At 39.5% G+C, this 16,453-nt stretch overlaps 1 protein-coding gene across 1 annotated transcript in view; it reads left to right on the forward strand.

The window, feature by feature from the left end:
• The window catches only part of LOC122801342 (fibrillin-2-like), a 662,974-nt gene that overhangs the window by 358,503 nt on the left and 288,018 nt on the right, over nt 1–16,453 (forward strand). Inside the window, exons 43-44 of the mRNA XM_044070882.1 lie at nt 534–647; nt 1,259–1,360. Of these exons, the coding sequence (XP_043926817.1) occupies nt 534–647; nt 1,259–1,360 (216 nt within the window). The remainder of the gene's footprint in view (nt 1–533; nt 648–1,258; nt 1,361–16,453) is intronic.

Consider the following 16,453-nt stretch of genomic DNA (forward strand, 5'->3'; position numbering starts at 1 on the left):
ATCTCCGTACCTATCCTTTACCATGGATGTAAAACACAAATCCACTTTTACACAATCTCCCAATACTACCACAAACCACTTACCTTAGTTAACCAAGTGTAAGTTGCCCAATCCAACATTCATACAAACAACTTTTACATAAAATCACAATACAGTTCATTAACGCATGTGCGCATGTGTGTGTGTGTGTGTGTGTGTGTGTGTGTGTGTGTGTTTGTGTGTGTGTGTGTATATATATATATATATATATATATATATATATATATATATATATGTGTGTGTGTGTGTGTGTGTGTGTTTGTGTGTGTGAGTACATTTATATATATATATATATATATATATATATATATATATATATATATATATAGTTATAGATAAATATATCTGTGTGTCTGTGTGAGCATGTATGTCTGTGTATCTGTATTTGGACATGCATATACATGTGTGTGCATGTTTAAACATACATGTGTTTATGTTTGCTCAGGTAATATTCTTTATTTGGTTATTTACATTTTCCCATTTGTTTTCTGCAGGAAATGGAACTGTCTGTGCTGATATAAATGAATGTTTAGCTTCCCCTTGTCCTACCGGTACAGTTTGTTTTAACACACAAGGAAGCTTTTACTGCTCATCACCTTCAGTTACAGGTAAATAATATATGTCTGTTGTTAACTATTGAGCTTATTATATTCAGACTACACTTTTTTATTATTTTTCTAGAATTATAATGTATGTTTTCAAATATAGTGAACCACATGGAGCTGAGACTGGATTTCTTCTTTAAGAAAGTAGAAACATTCCTGATGAAACTTGTACTCTCAAAGAAACAGCAAGGTTAAATGTTAATACCTCAACCACACATATGAGTGTATGACTATTTGTCTGTGAGCAGCATTGTGTGAGTTAGTAGTGGGAAACTAGCAGTTAGTTCTAACTACGCTAATACTGAATTCAAAGGTAAGATAATGAGGCGCCAATGAGACTTTTCTTGCTGAAGGTCTTTTTTATCTCTGAATCATGAAATAATGCTATCCTGCTACCAAGCATAGTGATTTTCCTCAAATAAAGCTAGCAGTGATATCTTACTGATTCCCTAGCAATATGCAAAAACGGGGGCACTCTAATTCTATCTTTATTAAATCTGAAATATCTAAGTCTGCAATCCATTATTTATTTTTATTTTGTGTTAATATGATCTTTTAATTTTTCTCAAGTCAACCCTATTCATTTGTCCTTTTTGTTTTTTGTTTCTTCGAAGCTCAAACTGATGGCTGTACAAATGTATGCTCAGTGAATGCAACTTGTACACAAAATAACACAACAGAATCTTCCAGCTGTGTGTGCAAGCAAGGTTTTACAGGTAAGTTAAATAGTAGAGAACACTGCATGTTTAACTTTGTAGGGCATTTGTTTTCAAGTTTAAGAAAGAGGTTTATTTCTATGGTTTTGCACAAAAAAATGTTTACTGTCAGTAACTGTCTAGAGTCCCGTAAATGTTGTAGCATTGTACTCCTTGAAGTGATTTGTTTACTAAAAAATTACCTTATCAACACAATATGTGGACGATGGACTGCCGAACAATATTTTGCCCCATCTGTGAATGTTTCTTTCATCAGTTAATGCTCCTTTTCCTAAAATAACAATTAAGAAACATTGTTTTCCCCGTGATTGTGCCATTGAGGATAACTATTAAAATGTATCCTCGGTAAGATCTATTTATGGAATGCACAAGTTGGACCTATGCACTTTAATGGATGCATCTCCATGTATGTACAGAGATGCATCATTTAAAGTCGATGCAGACACTAAGAATGATCATCACTAATTTGTATTATAATTCCTATGATCCCAAACCATCAGTCATTTTCTATAGACTTACATAGTTTTCAGTCAAAGCAGATTCAGTCATTTCCGATTTAGATCAAATGAGTTTTCAATCAAATGTGCTATTTTTTATTAAATGTGCTTGACATCAAATGAATCACAATCATATATGAATACACTCATGTCAGGTCTATAATACATCTGACCCTAGGAGAAAATATAAAGTACAAACATATTCACAACAAATGCACATATTCATATTCTGGGATGTTGCTGTCAATTCACACGTTTAACATTCTGCATGCTATTGACTAATTTAGTGTTTTAGACAATTTTACATATATGTTACAATTATTCTTAAAAAAAACTACACATAAGGTAAATATTACTTAACACAAATATTTTCTGAGTAAGGAAAATTTTGAAATACTGACATTTGACTTCTCTTCCATTGTACATTACTCGAACAATATTGGAAAAGGAACTGAAACCTGTGGAAGAAACTGATTAGACACTTATACTATTACCCTACTCCTAAAAAAATGCACCCATCTCAGAATGGAAAGTAAAGCTTCCTTTCTCTTCAGCACATATAAACTGCTGAATGGCCCCCACGGCCCCCACTTAAACATTTCCTCCAATACAGAAAGACAGCGTTCTCCATCAAAAATACCAATAATTAATTCCTTATTAGGCCGTCCTGCACTATAGCAATTGCCAAAAGATCATTTTCCAAAAAAGCATTAGAATACTAAAACAAAACCATGCTGGACATAAAATCACCCACCTCACTCATGTACCATAGAAAATTATGGAAGAAACATAACAAGTAATCCACTTAGTGTCATGACTGATTTATTGGTTCATCGCCCTGCCAACACTATTTTCTAATCTGACACTAGATGTAGCTCCCCATGATTACACAACAAAATCATTGCCTTAAATTAAGACTCTGTTTCACATCAGCTAATCCCCTCTCTCTCATTTCCTTTAACCACTAGCTATTTAACCCCTAAGCAGTATTCAGCACACATCCCTTCATGCCTTCATGTAACAATTCTTCCTAGGTCTCTCGTGCCATTCATGCTATTTATTTACAAGGTGTGTATGGTGTCTGTAACTGGACATTTTGTTTCTTGTTTAAGAGTTTGTCTTCTCATCCTTCTTTCTACATCTGCTTACATGCCAGAGTGTATCACTGCATAATCAAATGGCAATACAAAAATAAACAAATAAATAAATCATTTGGTTTTCCACTTTCCTTTACATCATTCTTCATTTTGTAATATTAATTTTCTATTGGCAAAAAACAGAAATATCTTATCAATATGTATGTATTATTTTGTGTCGTCAATTGTATGTATTATTTTGTGTCGTAAATATATCTATTACAGTGTTGTGCTTGTACACTAGTTTTTATTATTGTCATTATCAGCATGTTTATTTTTTTGCATTTCATCTTATTGCAAAATATTATCTTCTCATTGGTCTCATGTCTGGAAAGCGTCTTCAGACCGTCTCACTTTCCTGATAACAAATGTATAAATAAGTACAATGCACTTGAGTTTGCGCTGCAGGGTTACATATTTCTTCTCTGCTTCCTGTGACTATGACTGCTTTGAGACACTTCCGTTGGTCCATGTGATATAACAATATCATTGGTTCCTGTATCGATTGTTGTACATTTGCCAGGTTTACAATCCCTCTGCTTCAGCTGGGCATGCTTATTTTAAGAGCTATCATATGTCTGTTTTTTTAAAACTTGCAATTATCTCCCTATTTTGTCACACCTTCATAAACATAACTTGTTATGTTTTTGTTTACATTCTGCTTCTTTACTAATTTAGCTGCTCTGGCAACTCATTTTGCTTTTTCTAAAATTAATTTCAAGTTGTAACTTTTCAGGCATCTTAGCATCAGTTAGTGCAATTACAGTTCTGTCTCTGATCCATTTGCCTTTCATTTAATTAAACCCTCACATTTTAAACAGTTCATGCAAGTGCCTTATGTATAAAAGTTTGGAAACGTCTCCATTAATGCACAGTTTTTGTTTTTGGCACAAGATTTTCATTGAGGTTAAGAATGCCTCATTCATATGTAATACACTACAACTGTTCATTTGAAAAAAGGAGCTGTATATTATTTCAACTTCCTTCTCTGTTTAGTACAGCAAACTCTCTTCCTGAATTTCTACTGTCTTTTTGTCCAACTCAAACACATGTGAGCCTCTGTTGCTATGCTGGTGAGGCAAATGGCTTTGAGAACTCAAATGGGTTAAACTTTATCATTTCTGAAAGAAAATTACTTTTCTAAGGCTGACCAGCTTGAAATTGATAAAACAATAATTTTGTGATTTAGAACTATTTTTATTTAGTAAAATGGATTAGTCTGAGCTTGGTAGGTGCTACTTGAGTTGTTGTTAAGATTTTCCAAATGACATGGTATTTTCAGAAGGAATCCCTGCTTCTGATACCATATCATGATGTAGGTTACCCAGGTGTATTGACTGAAATTGTCAACAACATCAGCATGGCTCCACATTTCTTTAAAAATAGTAAAATTTATGCTATTGTGATTCAAAAGCTTGTTTTTTTTTTTCAAATATTGTACTTATTTGACTGCCTGCACTTTTAAAGTAATTTTTTGTTTAAATAATTTAACTGTTGTAGGCTGCACACTAAAGTGTGCTAGCCTTTTCTAATCGTTTGTAGTAATTTAAAGCTGTTTTAGGTTCATAGGTTCATAGGTAGGTACTAGGCTATCAGCCCTGGGGCCTATACAAGCCCAGCCAAAAAGGTACACTGGATTTTGCCACCCAAGAAAATTATTTTCCTGTGCCACTGTCGAGCAGAGCCACAGAGGTGATCCCTGGGGTGAATTTCCTATTTCCCATCCAATCATCAAGATTTTTCTTGAAGAGTGCTAATGAGGAGCTTTGTTTGATATAGATAGGTAGTTTATTCCAGAGTATGGGAAGTCTCTGGGACAGGAATCTATCCCTCTGGCATGTTCTGTTTATTGTGGTGACAAGGTTTAGGTCACTAGAGCATGTAGCTCAGAGGGATTGGGATTTCTTTAAGTAGAGCATGTCCAACAGCTCTGAGTAAAGCTGGAGTTTTTTGAGATGGTCTGCGTCGGGCATCTTTTTGAGGCCGGTAATCCTCTTTGTGAGGTTTTTCTGTGGCCTTTCCAATTGTTGTAGATGTCTTGCGAGGTACATACCAAAAGGGGCATTGTACCCTATAATGGGTCTAATGAGTGATGAGTAGAGGGGAACAATGACCTCTTTTTTTTCTGGATGAGAAACCTTTTGTGATGAGGTGCGCCACGTAGAAGGATTTCTTGACTACTGTGGCGATGTGATTATCAAAGGAGAGACTACTCTCCACCTGTGTCCCAAGGTCTCTTATCAGACTTTCGGTGTTAAGTATACTACTGCCTATGTTGTAGTTCATGGGTGCAGAGTTTTTACCAAAGGGGATGACAATGCACTTTTTGGCATTGAGCTTGAGGCCATGGCTTTGACACCAGGCATCTGTCTCAGTGAGGCCCTTTTGTAGGATGTCCACATCATTAAGAGTTTCGATTATGGCTCCTAGTTTGCAGTCATCTGCAAACTTCATTAGCCAAAGACCTTCTGTGTTAGCCTGTACTTCAGAGAAGTAGATACCAAACAGGAGAGGACCCAGGACTGAACCCTGTGGTACTCCACTTGTCACTGGTCTGAAGTCGGATTTGGAGTCTGCTACTTTCACAGTGTGGGTTCTGTCAGTGAGCCAATTGGCAACCCATCTTGTGACATAGGGATTTATACCTAGTTTAGTGAGTTTATCTATAATTCTAGTGTGGGGGATGGTGTTGAAAGCCTTGGCAAGATCTAGATAGGCTGTGTGAACCACCTTACTCTTGTCTACGGCTTTGGTGACTGCTTCAAAGAAGTCTATCAGGTTTAGGAGACATGATCTGCCTTTTACAAACCCGAACTGGGTGGGATCCAGAGTTTGGAGATTACCAATGTCTTTGTTTATAAGTTCCATGATGATATGTTCCATGGCCTTCCAGACCAGGCTTGTCAGGCTAATGGGGTGGTAGTTCCCGGGGTCCGTGGTGGCTCCCCCCTTGTAGAGAGGGATAACCATTGCTGTGCACCATTCAGCAGGCACACAGCTTGAGGTGAGGCTATGATTGAACATGTTACTTAGGCGGGGTGCCAGTTCGTTCTGTAGTTAATGTAGAATGCAGCCTGGGATGTTGTCTGGTCCCATGGATGCTGTGTTCTTGGCTTTGGAGAGTGTGGTATTTACCTGTGCAGCCATGATTACAGGATCTTTGCATTCTTCCGGTATAGAGATGGGCTCTTTAGGGGGTGAGAGGGGGGGGGTAAAGTTAGCAATGAACCTATCTGCCAGGATGTTGGCAATATCAGCTGGGTCTGTATATTTAGTGCCATTGTGCTGTAACTCAGAGCAGATCTGAGTGTTGCCATTGAGATTCTTGACATAGCTATAGAATGCTTTGTGTTTGTCTTTAGAATCAGTGGTGATTTTGTTTTTGTAACTAGCTTTGGAGGATTTTATCAGGGATCGCAGCTTCTTACTGAGGCTGACCAGGGAGCTCCTCCACTCGTGGGATTTTACTCTCTTTTGCAACAGTTTTTTACTTCTGTTGCACAGTTTGTTTATGGCAGGAGACCACCAGATTGGCTTCCTTTTTTTGGAGGATAGCGTCTTGGTCCTGTTTGGGATAGCACGATCCATGCACTCATGTAAGTGCTTATAAAGTGCAATTGTGTAGGATTCAGTAGTTGTAACTGTATTGTCCATCTGCATGGGTGTCATGAAGTTCACCACTTCTGTCTTAAGAAACATGAAGTTGGCTTTGGAGAAATTTTTTACCATGGTTTCCTTAATGGGGGGGTGGAGGCAGGATGTGGATATCTAGGGTAATTAGCTTATGGTTGGATCGGACCAATGAGGTGTTGACTTCAGGTGTGGAACACCGGTCACTCATATTGGAAATGACTAGATCTAGGATATTGTTGCCCTTGGTGGGGGTGTGGATAAGTTGATCCAGGGCATTGGAGTTTATGAATTCCAGAAAGCATTGAGCAAAGGAGTTGGTACATGAGTAGTTTTCCCAGTTAATGGTGGGGTAGTTGAAATCACCCATTATTAGGGTTTTGGTTGAACCCTAATATTTTCCAGTACATCAAGAAACGAGGAGTGGGAATCCTGGGCATGGTGGGTGATCTGTCGCAAGCTACAATTTGGATTGCAGTTTTGCCCAGAGTTAGTTGCACTTGGATAACCTTGGCTGCATAATGTTGAGCAACTAGCCTGGAGGTGTGGATATCCTTAATGAATATGGACACACCTCCGCCTTTGGTGTTCCGGTCCAGGTTACATGGCCAAAAAGTGTGGTATGAGTTATAGCCTGGTAGTGCAGGGGTGCTCTCTGGAGCCTTGAACCAGGTCTCAGTCACTGCACAGATAATGATGTTCTCCATTTTAAGGAGTGCCTCAAGTGAGTGCATTTTGAGATTTAGACTTCTATCATTGAGTAGCATCACCCTCAGTTTTTGCTTTCCTGTTCCTGTTATGGTGGTGAAGTTGACATTTGAACCTTGCCTAAAAAGGCACTATAGGGGTGGCAAGAATCTTAGCCAGTATCCGGAATCCCAGTGGTGACAGGTTCAGGCCATCTCTGGCAAAGCATCGTGGTCTGTCGACCATGTCATCCCAGGCAGACAGATACTGGATCCCTTTAGAATGGCACCAGAAGCTTAGCCAATTGTTGAAGTCAATCATTTTGTCCTTGTACTGCGGCATCATTCTGGGTGATGGCAGAATGCTACTCAGGGCTAGGGTCATACCTGCCTGGGCTGCAAGATCGGAGAGCTCTCCATGTCTCTTTTCATTTTAAGTGTATTTTATATTGTGTTTGCCTTATCTTTTCAAAAAAACAAAAAGAAAAAAACCCAAAAACATTCCTTGTTTCCCCCTTTCTAAGCTAGTATAGTCCAGTTTTCAGGCTAGTGCTGAATGCAAGTTTCTGAGTTGCCCATACCTTTCTTGGATAGAAGGAAGTTTCTCTGTTCACCTGTGAGGGAGGGGAGCTTTGTGAAGCCTATCTGTCCCTGGAGGAGTGGTTCCAGCCCAGAAGTTAGTAGTTTATTGGCCATTTTGGGCTAATTTCTATCTCTTTCATTTCCTTGCTATAAAAACTGTGTTTGCACAATTTTATGCGCTGGGCAGTGCCGGTTAGCTGGGTTAAATTTTCCCAGCTCCACTAAGTCTCCTCTTCAGTCTTTCTCTTGAAACTAGTCTAACTCTCAACCCAAGTACTCAAAAAGCATCCTACAGCCCAGCACTTGCTCAGACCTAATAGCAAGCACTAATATACCCTGACACTTGATTGTCCAGCAGGGCAAGGCTCTTTATTCACCCCTCACCAACCAAGTGACTAAGCAGCTCACCCTACTATTTAGGCATGACCAAAGGGCAATTTCAGGTGTACTCTCCAGTCCAGCTGGTAAATCTGGGTATCCTGAGGCAATGTTAGAACTGCCTCATGCACATAGACAACCCTCTCCTCCTACCACAAAACACTAACATGTGCGAGAGATGCAATTATACAGCCAAACTGGAGGCTAAGCTCTCTCCACCCAACATACTTGGAGGCTCTAAATAAAAACCTGTAAAAGCATCAAAGACCTCCAAAGCAGACACCCAAACAACCTGCACCTCCCGTCACAAACCAGGCAACACATAAAACACATAATCAGTATGCCGCACAATCACAACACTTAAGGCAAAATAACATACCTAACACACTAGTAATAGGTGACTCTATAGTCAGGCACACTGATGCCCCACTCATTAGACTGGACAAGCAGAAGGTTACTGTTAGCTGCCTGTCAGGAGCCAGAATCCACCACATAACACAAGCACTCAGGTCACTCCTGAACAAGTGCAAATATGACTCTGTCATTGTTCATGTTGGTGTGAATGACCTGAGATGTACCTCCCTCTACTACATGAAAAGAGACATTGAAGAGCTCTCCGATCATGTAGCCCAGGCTGGTATGACCCTGAACCTGAGTAGCATCCTGCCCTCACCAAGAATGATACCTCAGTATAAAGAAAAAAATGATCTATTTCAACAATTTGCTAAGCTTCTGGTGTCATTCAAAGAGGATCCAGTGTCTGTCAGTCTGGGAAGACATGCTCGACAAGCCGCGTTGCTTCATAAGAGATGGCTTGCACCTGTCACCCCTAGGCTTTTGAATACTGGCCAAGGCTCTTGTTGCCCCCATAGTGCCTTTTTTAGGCAAGGCTCAAAAGTCAAATCCACCTCCGTAAACAGCACAATTAACAAAAAACTGAGGGTTATGCTACTCAATGCCAGGAGTTTAAATTTCAAAATGCACACGCTTGAAGCACTCCTCAGTATGGAGAACGTCGACATCTGTGCAGTAACTGAAACCTGGTTCAAGGCTCCATAGAGCACCCCAGCATTACTGGGCTACAACCCATACCACACATTTTGGCCAAAGAACATGGACCGAAACACAAAAGGAGGGGATGCATCCATATTCATCATAGATACCTACACCTTCAGGTTAGTGGCACAGCATGATACCTCTGAGATCATCCATGTGCAACTAACATCGGGTAAATCTGCAATGCAAATTGTGGCCTGCTACAGATCACCCTCCATGACCCAGGACCACCACTCCACCTTTCTGGAGACACTGGAAAACATGAAGGTCCTACCAAACACCCTGATATTGGGAGATTTCAATTACCCTATCATTAACTGGGAAAACTACTCGAGTACAAACTTCCAGGCCCAGCGCTTTCTGGAATTCATCAACTCAAACTCCATGAATCAGCTGGTAAACTCAACTACCAGAGGTGAAAACATATTGGACCTGGTCATCACAAACATGGGCGATAGGTGTTCCACACCGGAAGTCAACCCGTCACTGGTTAGATCATACCATAAACTAATCACTCTGGATGTCCAAACCCACCACCTTCCCCAACTAAGGAAACCACAGTAAAAAACTTTTCTAAAGCAAACTTCACCTTACTTAAGACAGAGGCGGTAAGTTTCACAGCCCCCATGCTAAAGGACAATGCTGCCCAAGATGCAGAAACCTTTACAGATGTACTTTATGAGCACCTACAAGGATGCATGGATCATGCCATCTCTAGCAAAACCAAGACTCACTCCTCTAAGAGAATGAAACCAGTGGACCCCTGCCATAAACAGGCTATACAATAGAAGGAGGAAACTAGTTCAGAAAAAAAGCAAATCCCAAGAAGGAAAGACATCCCTGATCAGTATCAGTAAGAAACTAAGGTCCCTCATAAAATCATCCAAGGCTAACTTTGAAAGAACAATAGCCAAGGATTCAAAAGATAACCACAAAGCCTTTTTTAGCTATGTTAAGAATCTAAGTGGCAACTCGCAGATATGCACTGAACTAGTGCAAAATAGCACAAAATATACTGAATCTACTGATATTGCCAATATCCTGGCAGAAACTTCACCCCCCCTCACCCCCAAAAGGGCCTACAACAATACCAGAAAAGTGTAGTGTCCCTGAAATCACAGACGCACAGGTGAAAATAGCCCTTTCAAAAGTCAAAAATACAGTGTCAGTGGGGCCAGATGGTGTCCCAGGCTGCGTCTTGCACGAACTACAGAATGAACTAACCCCCCACCTAAACACGCTGTTCAACCTCAGCCTCTCCACAGGCTACTTGCCCATAGAATGGTGCACAGCAATGGTTATTACACTCCACAAAGGAGGGGCCACAACTGACCCTGGTAACTATCACCCCATAAGACTGACTAGCCTGGTCTGCAAGGCTACGGAGCACATCATCATGGAACTCATTAACAAAGACATTGGGAACCTCCAAACACTTGAACCAACCCAGTTCGGCTTTGTTAAGGGCAGATCATGCCTAGTAAACCTGGTTGACTTCTTCAAGAGAGTCACCAAGGCCATAGACGAGGGAAAGGTTGTTCAGACAGCCTACCTTGACCTTGCCAAGGCTTTCAACACCATTCCCCACTCGGATATTACAGAAAAACTCACCAGCCTGAACATAAACCTCTACATCATGAGATGGGTTGCCAACTGGCTTACAGACAGAACTCACACGGTAAGAATAGCGGGCTCCAGGTCCAACTCTAAACCAGTCACAAGTGGTGTCCCACAAGTCTTGGTCCTGGGACCCCTACTGTTCGGCATATACTTCTCAGAAGTACAGGCAAACACAGGAGGACTATGGCTAACTAAGTTCGCCGATGACTGCAAACCGGGAGCCATAATTGACTCTCTGGCTGACACGGACATCCTCCAAAAAGGCCTTACTGAGATGGACTCCTGGTGTCAAAGTCATGGCCTCAAGTTAAATGTCAAAAAATGCATAGTCATCCCATTTGGGAAAAACAGCCACAAATTACCACATAGGTGGCAGCCCCCTCAATACAGAAGAGGTAATAAGAGCTCTGGGGACCCCAGGTAGATAGTAATCTCTCCTTTGACAATCATATTGCCAAAGTAGTTAAGAAATTCTTCTATGTGGCCCATCTAATTACTAAAGGGTTCGCATCTAGAAATAAAGAGGTTATAGTGCCCCTCTACTCCTCACTCATCAGACCTATCATAGAGTACAATGCCCCATTTGGGATGTACCTCACAAGACTCTTCCAACAGCTGTAGAGACCATAAAAGTGCCTCACCAAGAGGATTACTGGCCTCAAACATATGTCCTATGCAGTCCGACTGAAAAAACTCCGGCTATACTCAGTGGCATATCGCTTACTCAGTGGTGATCTCTGCCTGACTTATAAAGCCATGTCCAACTCAGAACTGATGGACATGCTCCACCTAAAGAAATCCAAGTCACTGCAAGACACGTGCTCTAGTGAGCTAAACCTCGCCACAACAATACATAGAACATGCTGGAGGGATAGATTCCTGTCACAGAGACTCCCCATGCTTTGGAACAAAATTCCAAGCTACATTAGGCAGAGTCCCTCACTAACACTATTCAAGGGAATCCTTGACGAGTGGATGGGTAACAAAAAATTCACCCCTGGGATCACTTCATTGGCTCTGCTTGACAGAGGATCAGTTAATTAATCAATGGGGCGGCGAAAGCTGATGCACTCTGGCTAGGCTTATAAATGCCCTCGAGCAGATAGCCTAGTGCCTATCTATGAACCTATGAAACTATACAAAATGGCAGCACAATGAGAATGAGGTTAGCAGTTTACCCTTCAATCTCATACAATTATGTTAAAGTAACAATGTAATAATGCATATTTACTTTATATATTCAAGTCTGTGTCACAAAGTAGACCAAAAATCTCAAGTGTTAGATCATTAAAACTTAAAAACATCAGCTTTTATTGTAATACTTTTAGCAATGCTAATCATCGGTGCTAGGTGATTGTTGTTAATGACCTAAATGTGAATCATGAAAGTGAAGATGTATTTGCTTTGCAGAATATGGTGGTGTGTTTTCATGTACTTGAGCTCACGCGCGCGTGTGTGTGTGTGTGTGTGTGTGTGTGTGTGTGTGTGTGTGTGTGTGTGTGTGTGTGTGTGTGTGTGTGTGTGTGTGTGTGTGTGTGTATGTATATATATATATATATATATATATATATATATATATATATATATATATATATATATATGCCTGCATGTCTGTATGTATTTTCAAGAGTTATTATTACATTGCATTACAGTTAGCAGTGGGAATGTACAGTTATCTCATGTTGGTGGTGTCATCTTAAGGGCAAGAAAGTCGGGTTAAACATACATTTACAGAGGAAAATAAATACACGTGAAGGCAATCAATATGGTCAAAAACGGAAGAGGGGAACAACCCTCTCTTCCTCGTTTATTATAAAGCACATGGTCACATGACCTCTCTTGACCTCTCCACACCAACGACGTCAGTGTAAGTGCACACATACGATCATTCACTCTCTTTTATTATCAGCCAACATCTCAAACCATTCTGAAAGACAATGTAAAATAACAGAAACAACTGTCATGAGCTGCAACAGGTGAAGAACTAAATAATAATTTAATAAAACCAACAGAATTAACTGCTGACCTGAAGTATGTAACAAACATGTACAAACCTTAGCTGCATATGAAGTGCAGATTACTAAGAATCTTCCAGAAAATAACTTAGAAAGATAAACAGAGAAGACTCTTACTAAACATGCTGTAAGCACATGCAGTGCAATTGTATAAACCCTGACCCTGTTTAGTTGTACTTAAATGGTTAGTTAAAGTAATGCTCCCTTTATTTCTGTGGGAACAAAGATATTGTTCATCACAGGATTTTTTTCTTCTTAAAGTGGCAGTGGCTTCTAGATGTTTAATAATTGTTAATGGTCTGTAGTGAAGCTCTGTGAATTAATCTGAATACTAAGCATTTTAACTCTGTAACAATTTTTCTATAAATGTATTAGTCATATGACTTGAGCTGTAGTAGCAAGAAATGCAGAACATTTTACAAATAACGTTGGCTTCTTCATCGTTTTCTAACCTTTTTAATGCATCCTTATATTCTTTTACTGACACCGTCCCATCTTAGAGATACACTGATGTGTAATAACACATTTTCTGTTTATTTTGCCTGCTGACCTATATATTTCTTATTGACAAATGTTAAGTCTCCTAGCTTAACTGCATTAAATAATATCCCCTGACAGAGACTGATTTATTTGTGGCATTTGTGACAAAATGTTAAGTATTTTAACTTTACATTTTCTAATTCTTATTTAGCTATATAGTTCAGTCAGTATGTTGGTCAGCTCTCTTTTAATAAATCCTCCCCTCCAACCCACACCTTCAACTAGTAATCTCCCCACTGCCTTCTCTTTTTCTCCTGTACATACTACCTCCAACTTAAAAAAAACTCTTAACTAAACTTAAACCCACCAAATTAGCAGCAGACAACCTCCCAAGTGAATACCTACAAATCGCAAATGATGCTCTGGACTACCCAGTATACATCTTGATTAACCAATCTCTGTCAGAAAGTTACATTCCCACACTGTGGAAAGTATCACATATAATTCCCCTCCACAAAGGCGGACCCTCCACAGAACTAACCAATTACCGCCCCATAGCTATTCTCCCTCCACTCTCCAAAATACTAGAGAGATGCATACACTCTCAGGTCTCAGACTACCTCCTTACTAACAACCTCCTTTCCAGTACTCAGCATGGTTTCTGACCAAACCATAGCACCACCACTGCCTTACTCTCCTTTACTAACACTATCCTTCAGCATAAAAACAAAGGCTATCTCTCCTCTGATACTTTCCTAGACCTATCTAAAGCATTTGACATGGTCCCACACAAACAACTTATCTCTGTCCTCAATAGCCTATCCTTCTCACAATCAGTCACCAACTGGTTTCAGAGTTACCTGTCTGACTGCCAACAATCCGTTGTATGGCAGAATGACATATCTCCCCAATTACCTGTCTCCATAGGGGTTCCCCAAGGATCCATCCTTGGACCCCTACTCTTCTCTGTTTACACCAATAATCTAGCCTCTGCCACCAAACATGGTACACTCATACAATACGCAGATGACTCGACCATCATCTGCACAGCCCAGTCCCTACCCAAACTGCATAAAGTCACACAGGAAGCCTTTTCCTCTGTTGAAACATGGTTATCCGAAGCCCAATTAATACTCAACCCAAACAAAACTAAACTCTCATCTTCCAACCCACCAAACATACTCAAAACAACTCTCACTTTAACATCACAGCAAAAAACAACATCACTGTATACCCAACTGAACACACCAAATTGCTAGGAGTGGAAATAGACAATAAACTAAAATTTGACATGCACATATCCATGACCATAAAAAAAGTCCACAAAAACTAGGAGCGTTATACAGAAATAAGCAATTTCTCACCAAAGCAGCAAAGATTTCAATAGCAAATTCCCACCTTATCTCCACCCTACTTTATGCCTCTCCAATATATACCAACCTAAGGCAATGTGATCTAAACAAGCTAGAGACCTGCTACAACAAAATTGCCAAATTCACCACAGGGCATCCTACCGTAGTCACCACTGTCTCTCACTTGCTGAACTGGGCTGGCTTGAACTCCCTCACCTACTTCAGTGGTATCAACTCTCACTCACCCACAAACTAGTAAACCATCCACTAAATGTCCCATCTCTAAACAAAACCCTACCCACAACTCAGACCACCAAGATCCAGCAACAATCACTCAAATGCAAAACTAACAGAACACAAAACTACCAAGAAAGAGAAACAAATCAAAATCACTTGCAGATATATGAAGCCAAAAGAGAAATTATGCCAGTATCTTAGAACAGTAGTAAGCTGCCTGTAGTAGAAGACAGAGATACAGCACATAACAAAGCCACAAACCCAAAAATAATGCACAGTTGGCTAGTTGATTAATACAATATACTTATATATTAGTACATCAAAACACACACAGATACAGATACACTCAAACAAAAACAATATTAATAAACTAAATAAATTTAAAATTAAAATAATAATATACATAAACAACACATAAAATATAAATAATATATATAATGCCGTAATGACGTGTGACCATATTAAAAAAAAAAAAAAAAAAAGTACCATGGTATTCTTTTTATTTATTTGTTAAGAAATGTTTTATTTAAAACAATACCATCAATTCGATTGTTGTTATCTGGTACTGTTTGTTTGTACTGTTTTTTTTGTATCTGATACTGATTCTGTCTCGCATTATTTTGATGTAAGTATATATAGGTAGGTTAATGTGTAGTGTAGCACATTGTAATTTTTTTTGAGTTTATGGCTGTGTATTTAAAAGCTGTCTCGCTACTTTTTTCAACTCTGAGGAAGCTACCTGATACAGGAAGCTTTAAAACGCTGCTTGCAGATCACTAAAGCCAATAACTCTGCTGGTGAAGCACTATTCTCTTGCGCCATAGCCAAATTATGGAACTCACTCCCACCCACAATTACCTCCGTATCATCATGCACCAACTTCAAAACTTTATTAAAAGCGCACCTAAAAACATGCTGGCTATGCCCTTGCAACTCCCACTCTAATATCATCCACCCCATCCAACCACTACCTTTCTTTCCACTCCACTAACTACCTTGATTATAGCAAGCTCAGATGCTCATAAGCCTAGAACTTATTATACAGCAGGAACTTCTCATTGTAACATTTGTTAATGTCTGTTATGTACTTCACAGATAAAGATTCTAGTTGTCTACTGATGTACTAAGTTTTCATCTGTAAATATGTTGTAAGTAATTGCTATGTTAAATTGTTAATCGCTATGTAATCCAATGTAACTACTCTCTGTTTATTTTACTGTGGAGCTTTTCTCCCCGGGCCTCCGCTGAAAATGGACCTACGTCCAGTCGGACACTCCCGGTCAACAAATTTAAATAAATAAATAAAAAATAAAATAAATAAATCTTCCTTGGTTAAAAACAGAATCATTTTATATATTCCTTAAGTCTGTGTAGAATGTTTCACTTCTTTACCTTATTTTTTCCATAGTCTACATTGCATTTAA

The sequence above is a fragment of the Protopterus annectens genome, chromosome 4.part1, assembly GCF_019279795.1.
Source record: "Protopterus annectens isolate FY-2018-M chromosome 4.part1, PAN1.0, whole genome shotgun sequence".
In the NCBI taxonomy this organism is placed as follows: Eukaryota; Metazoa; Chordata; order Ceratodontiformes; family Protopteridae; genus Protopterus; species Protopterus annectens.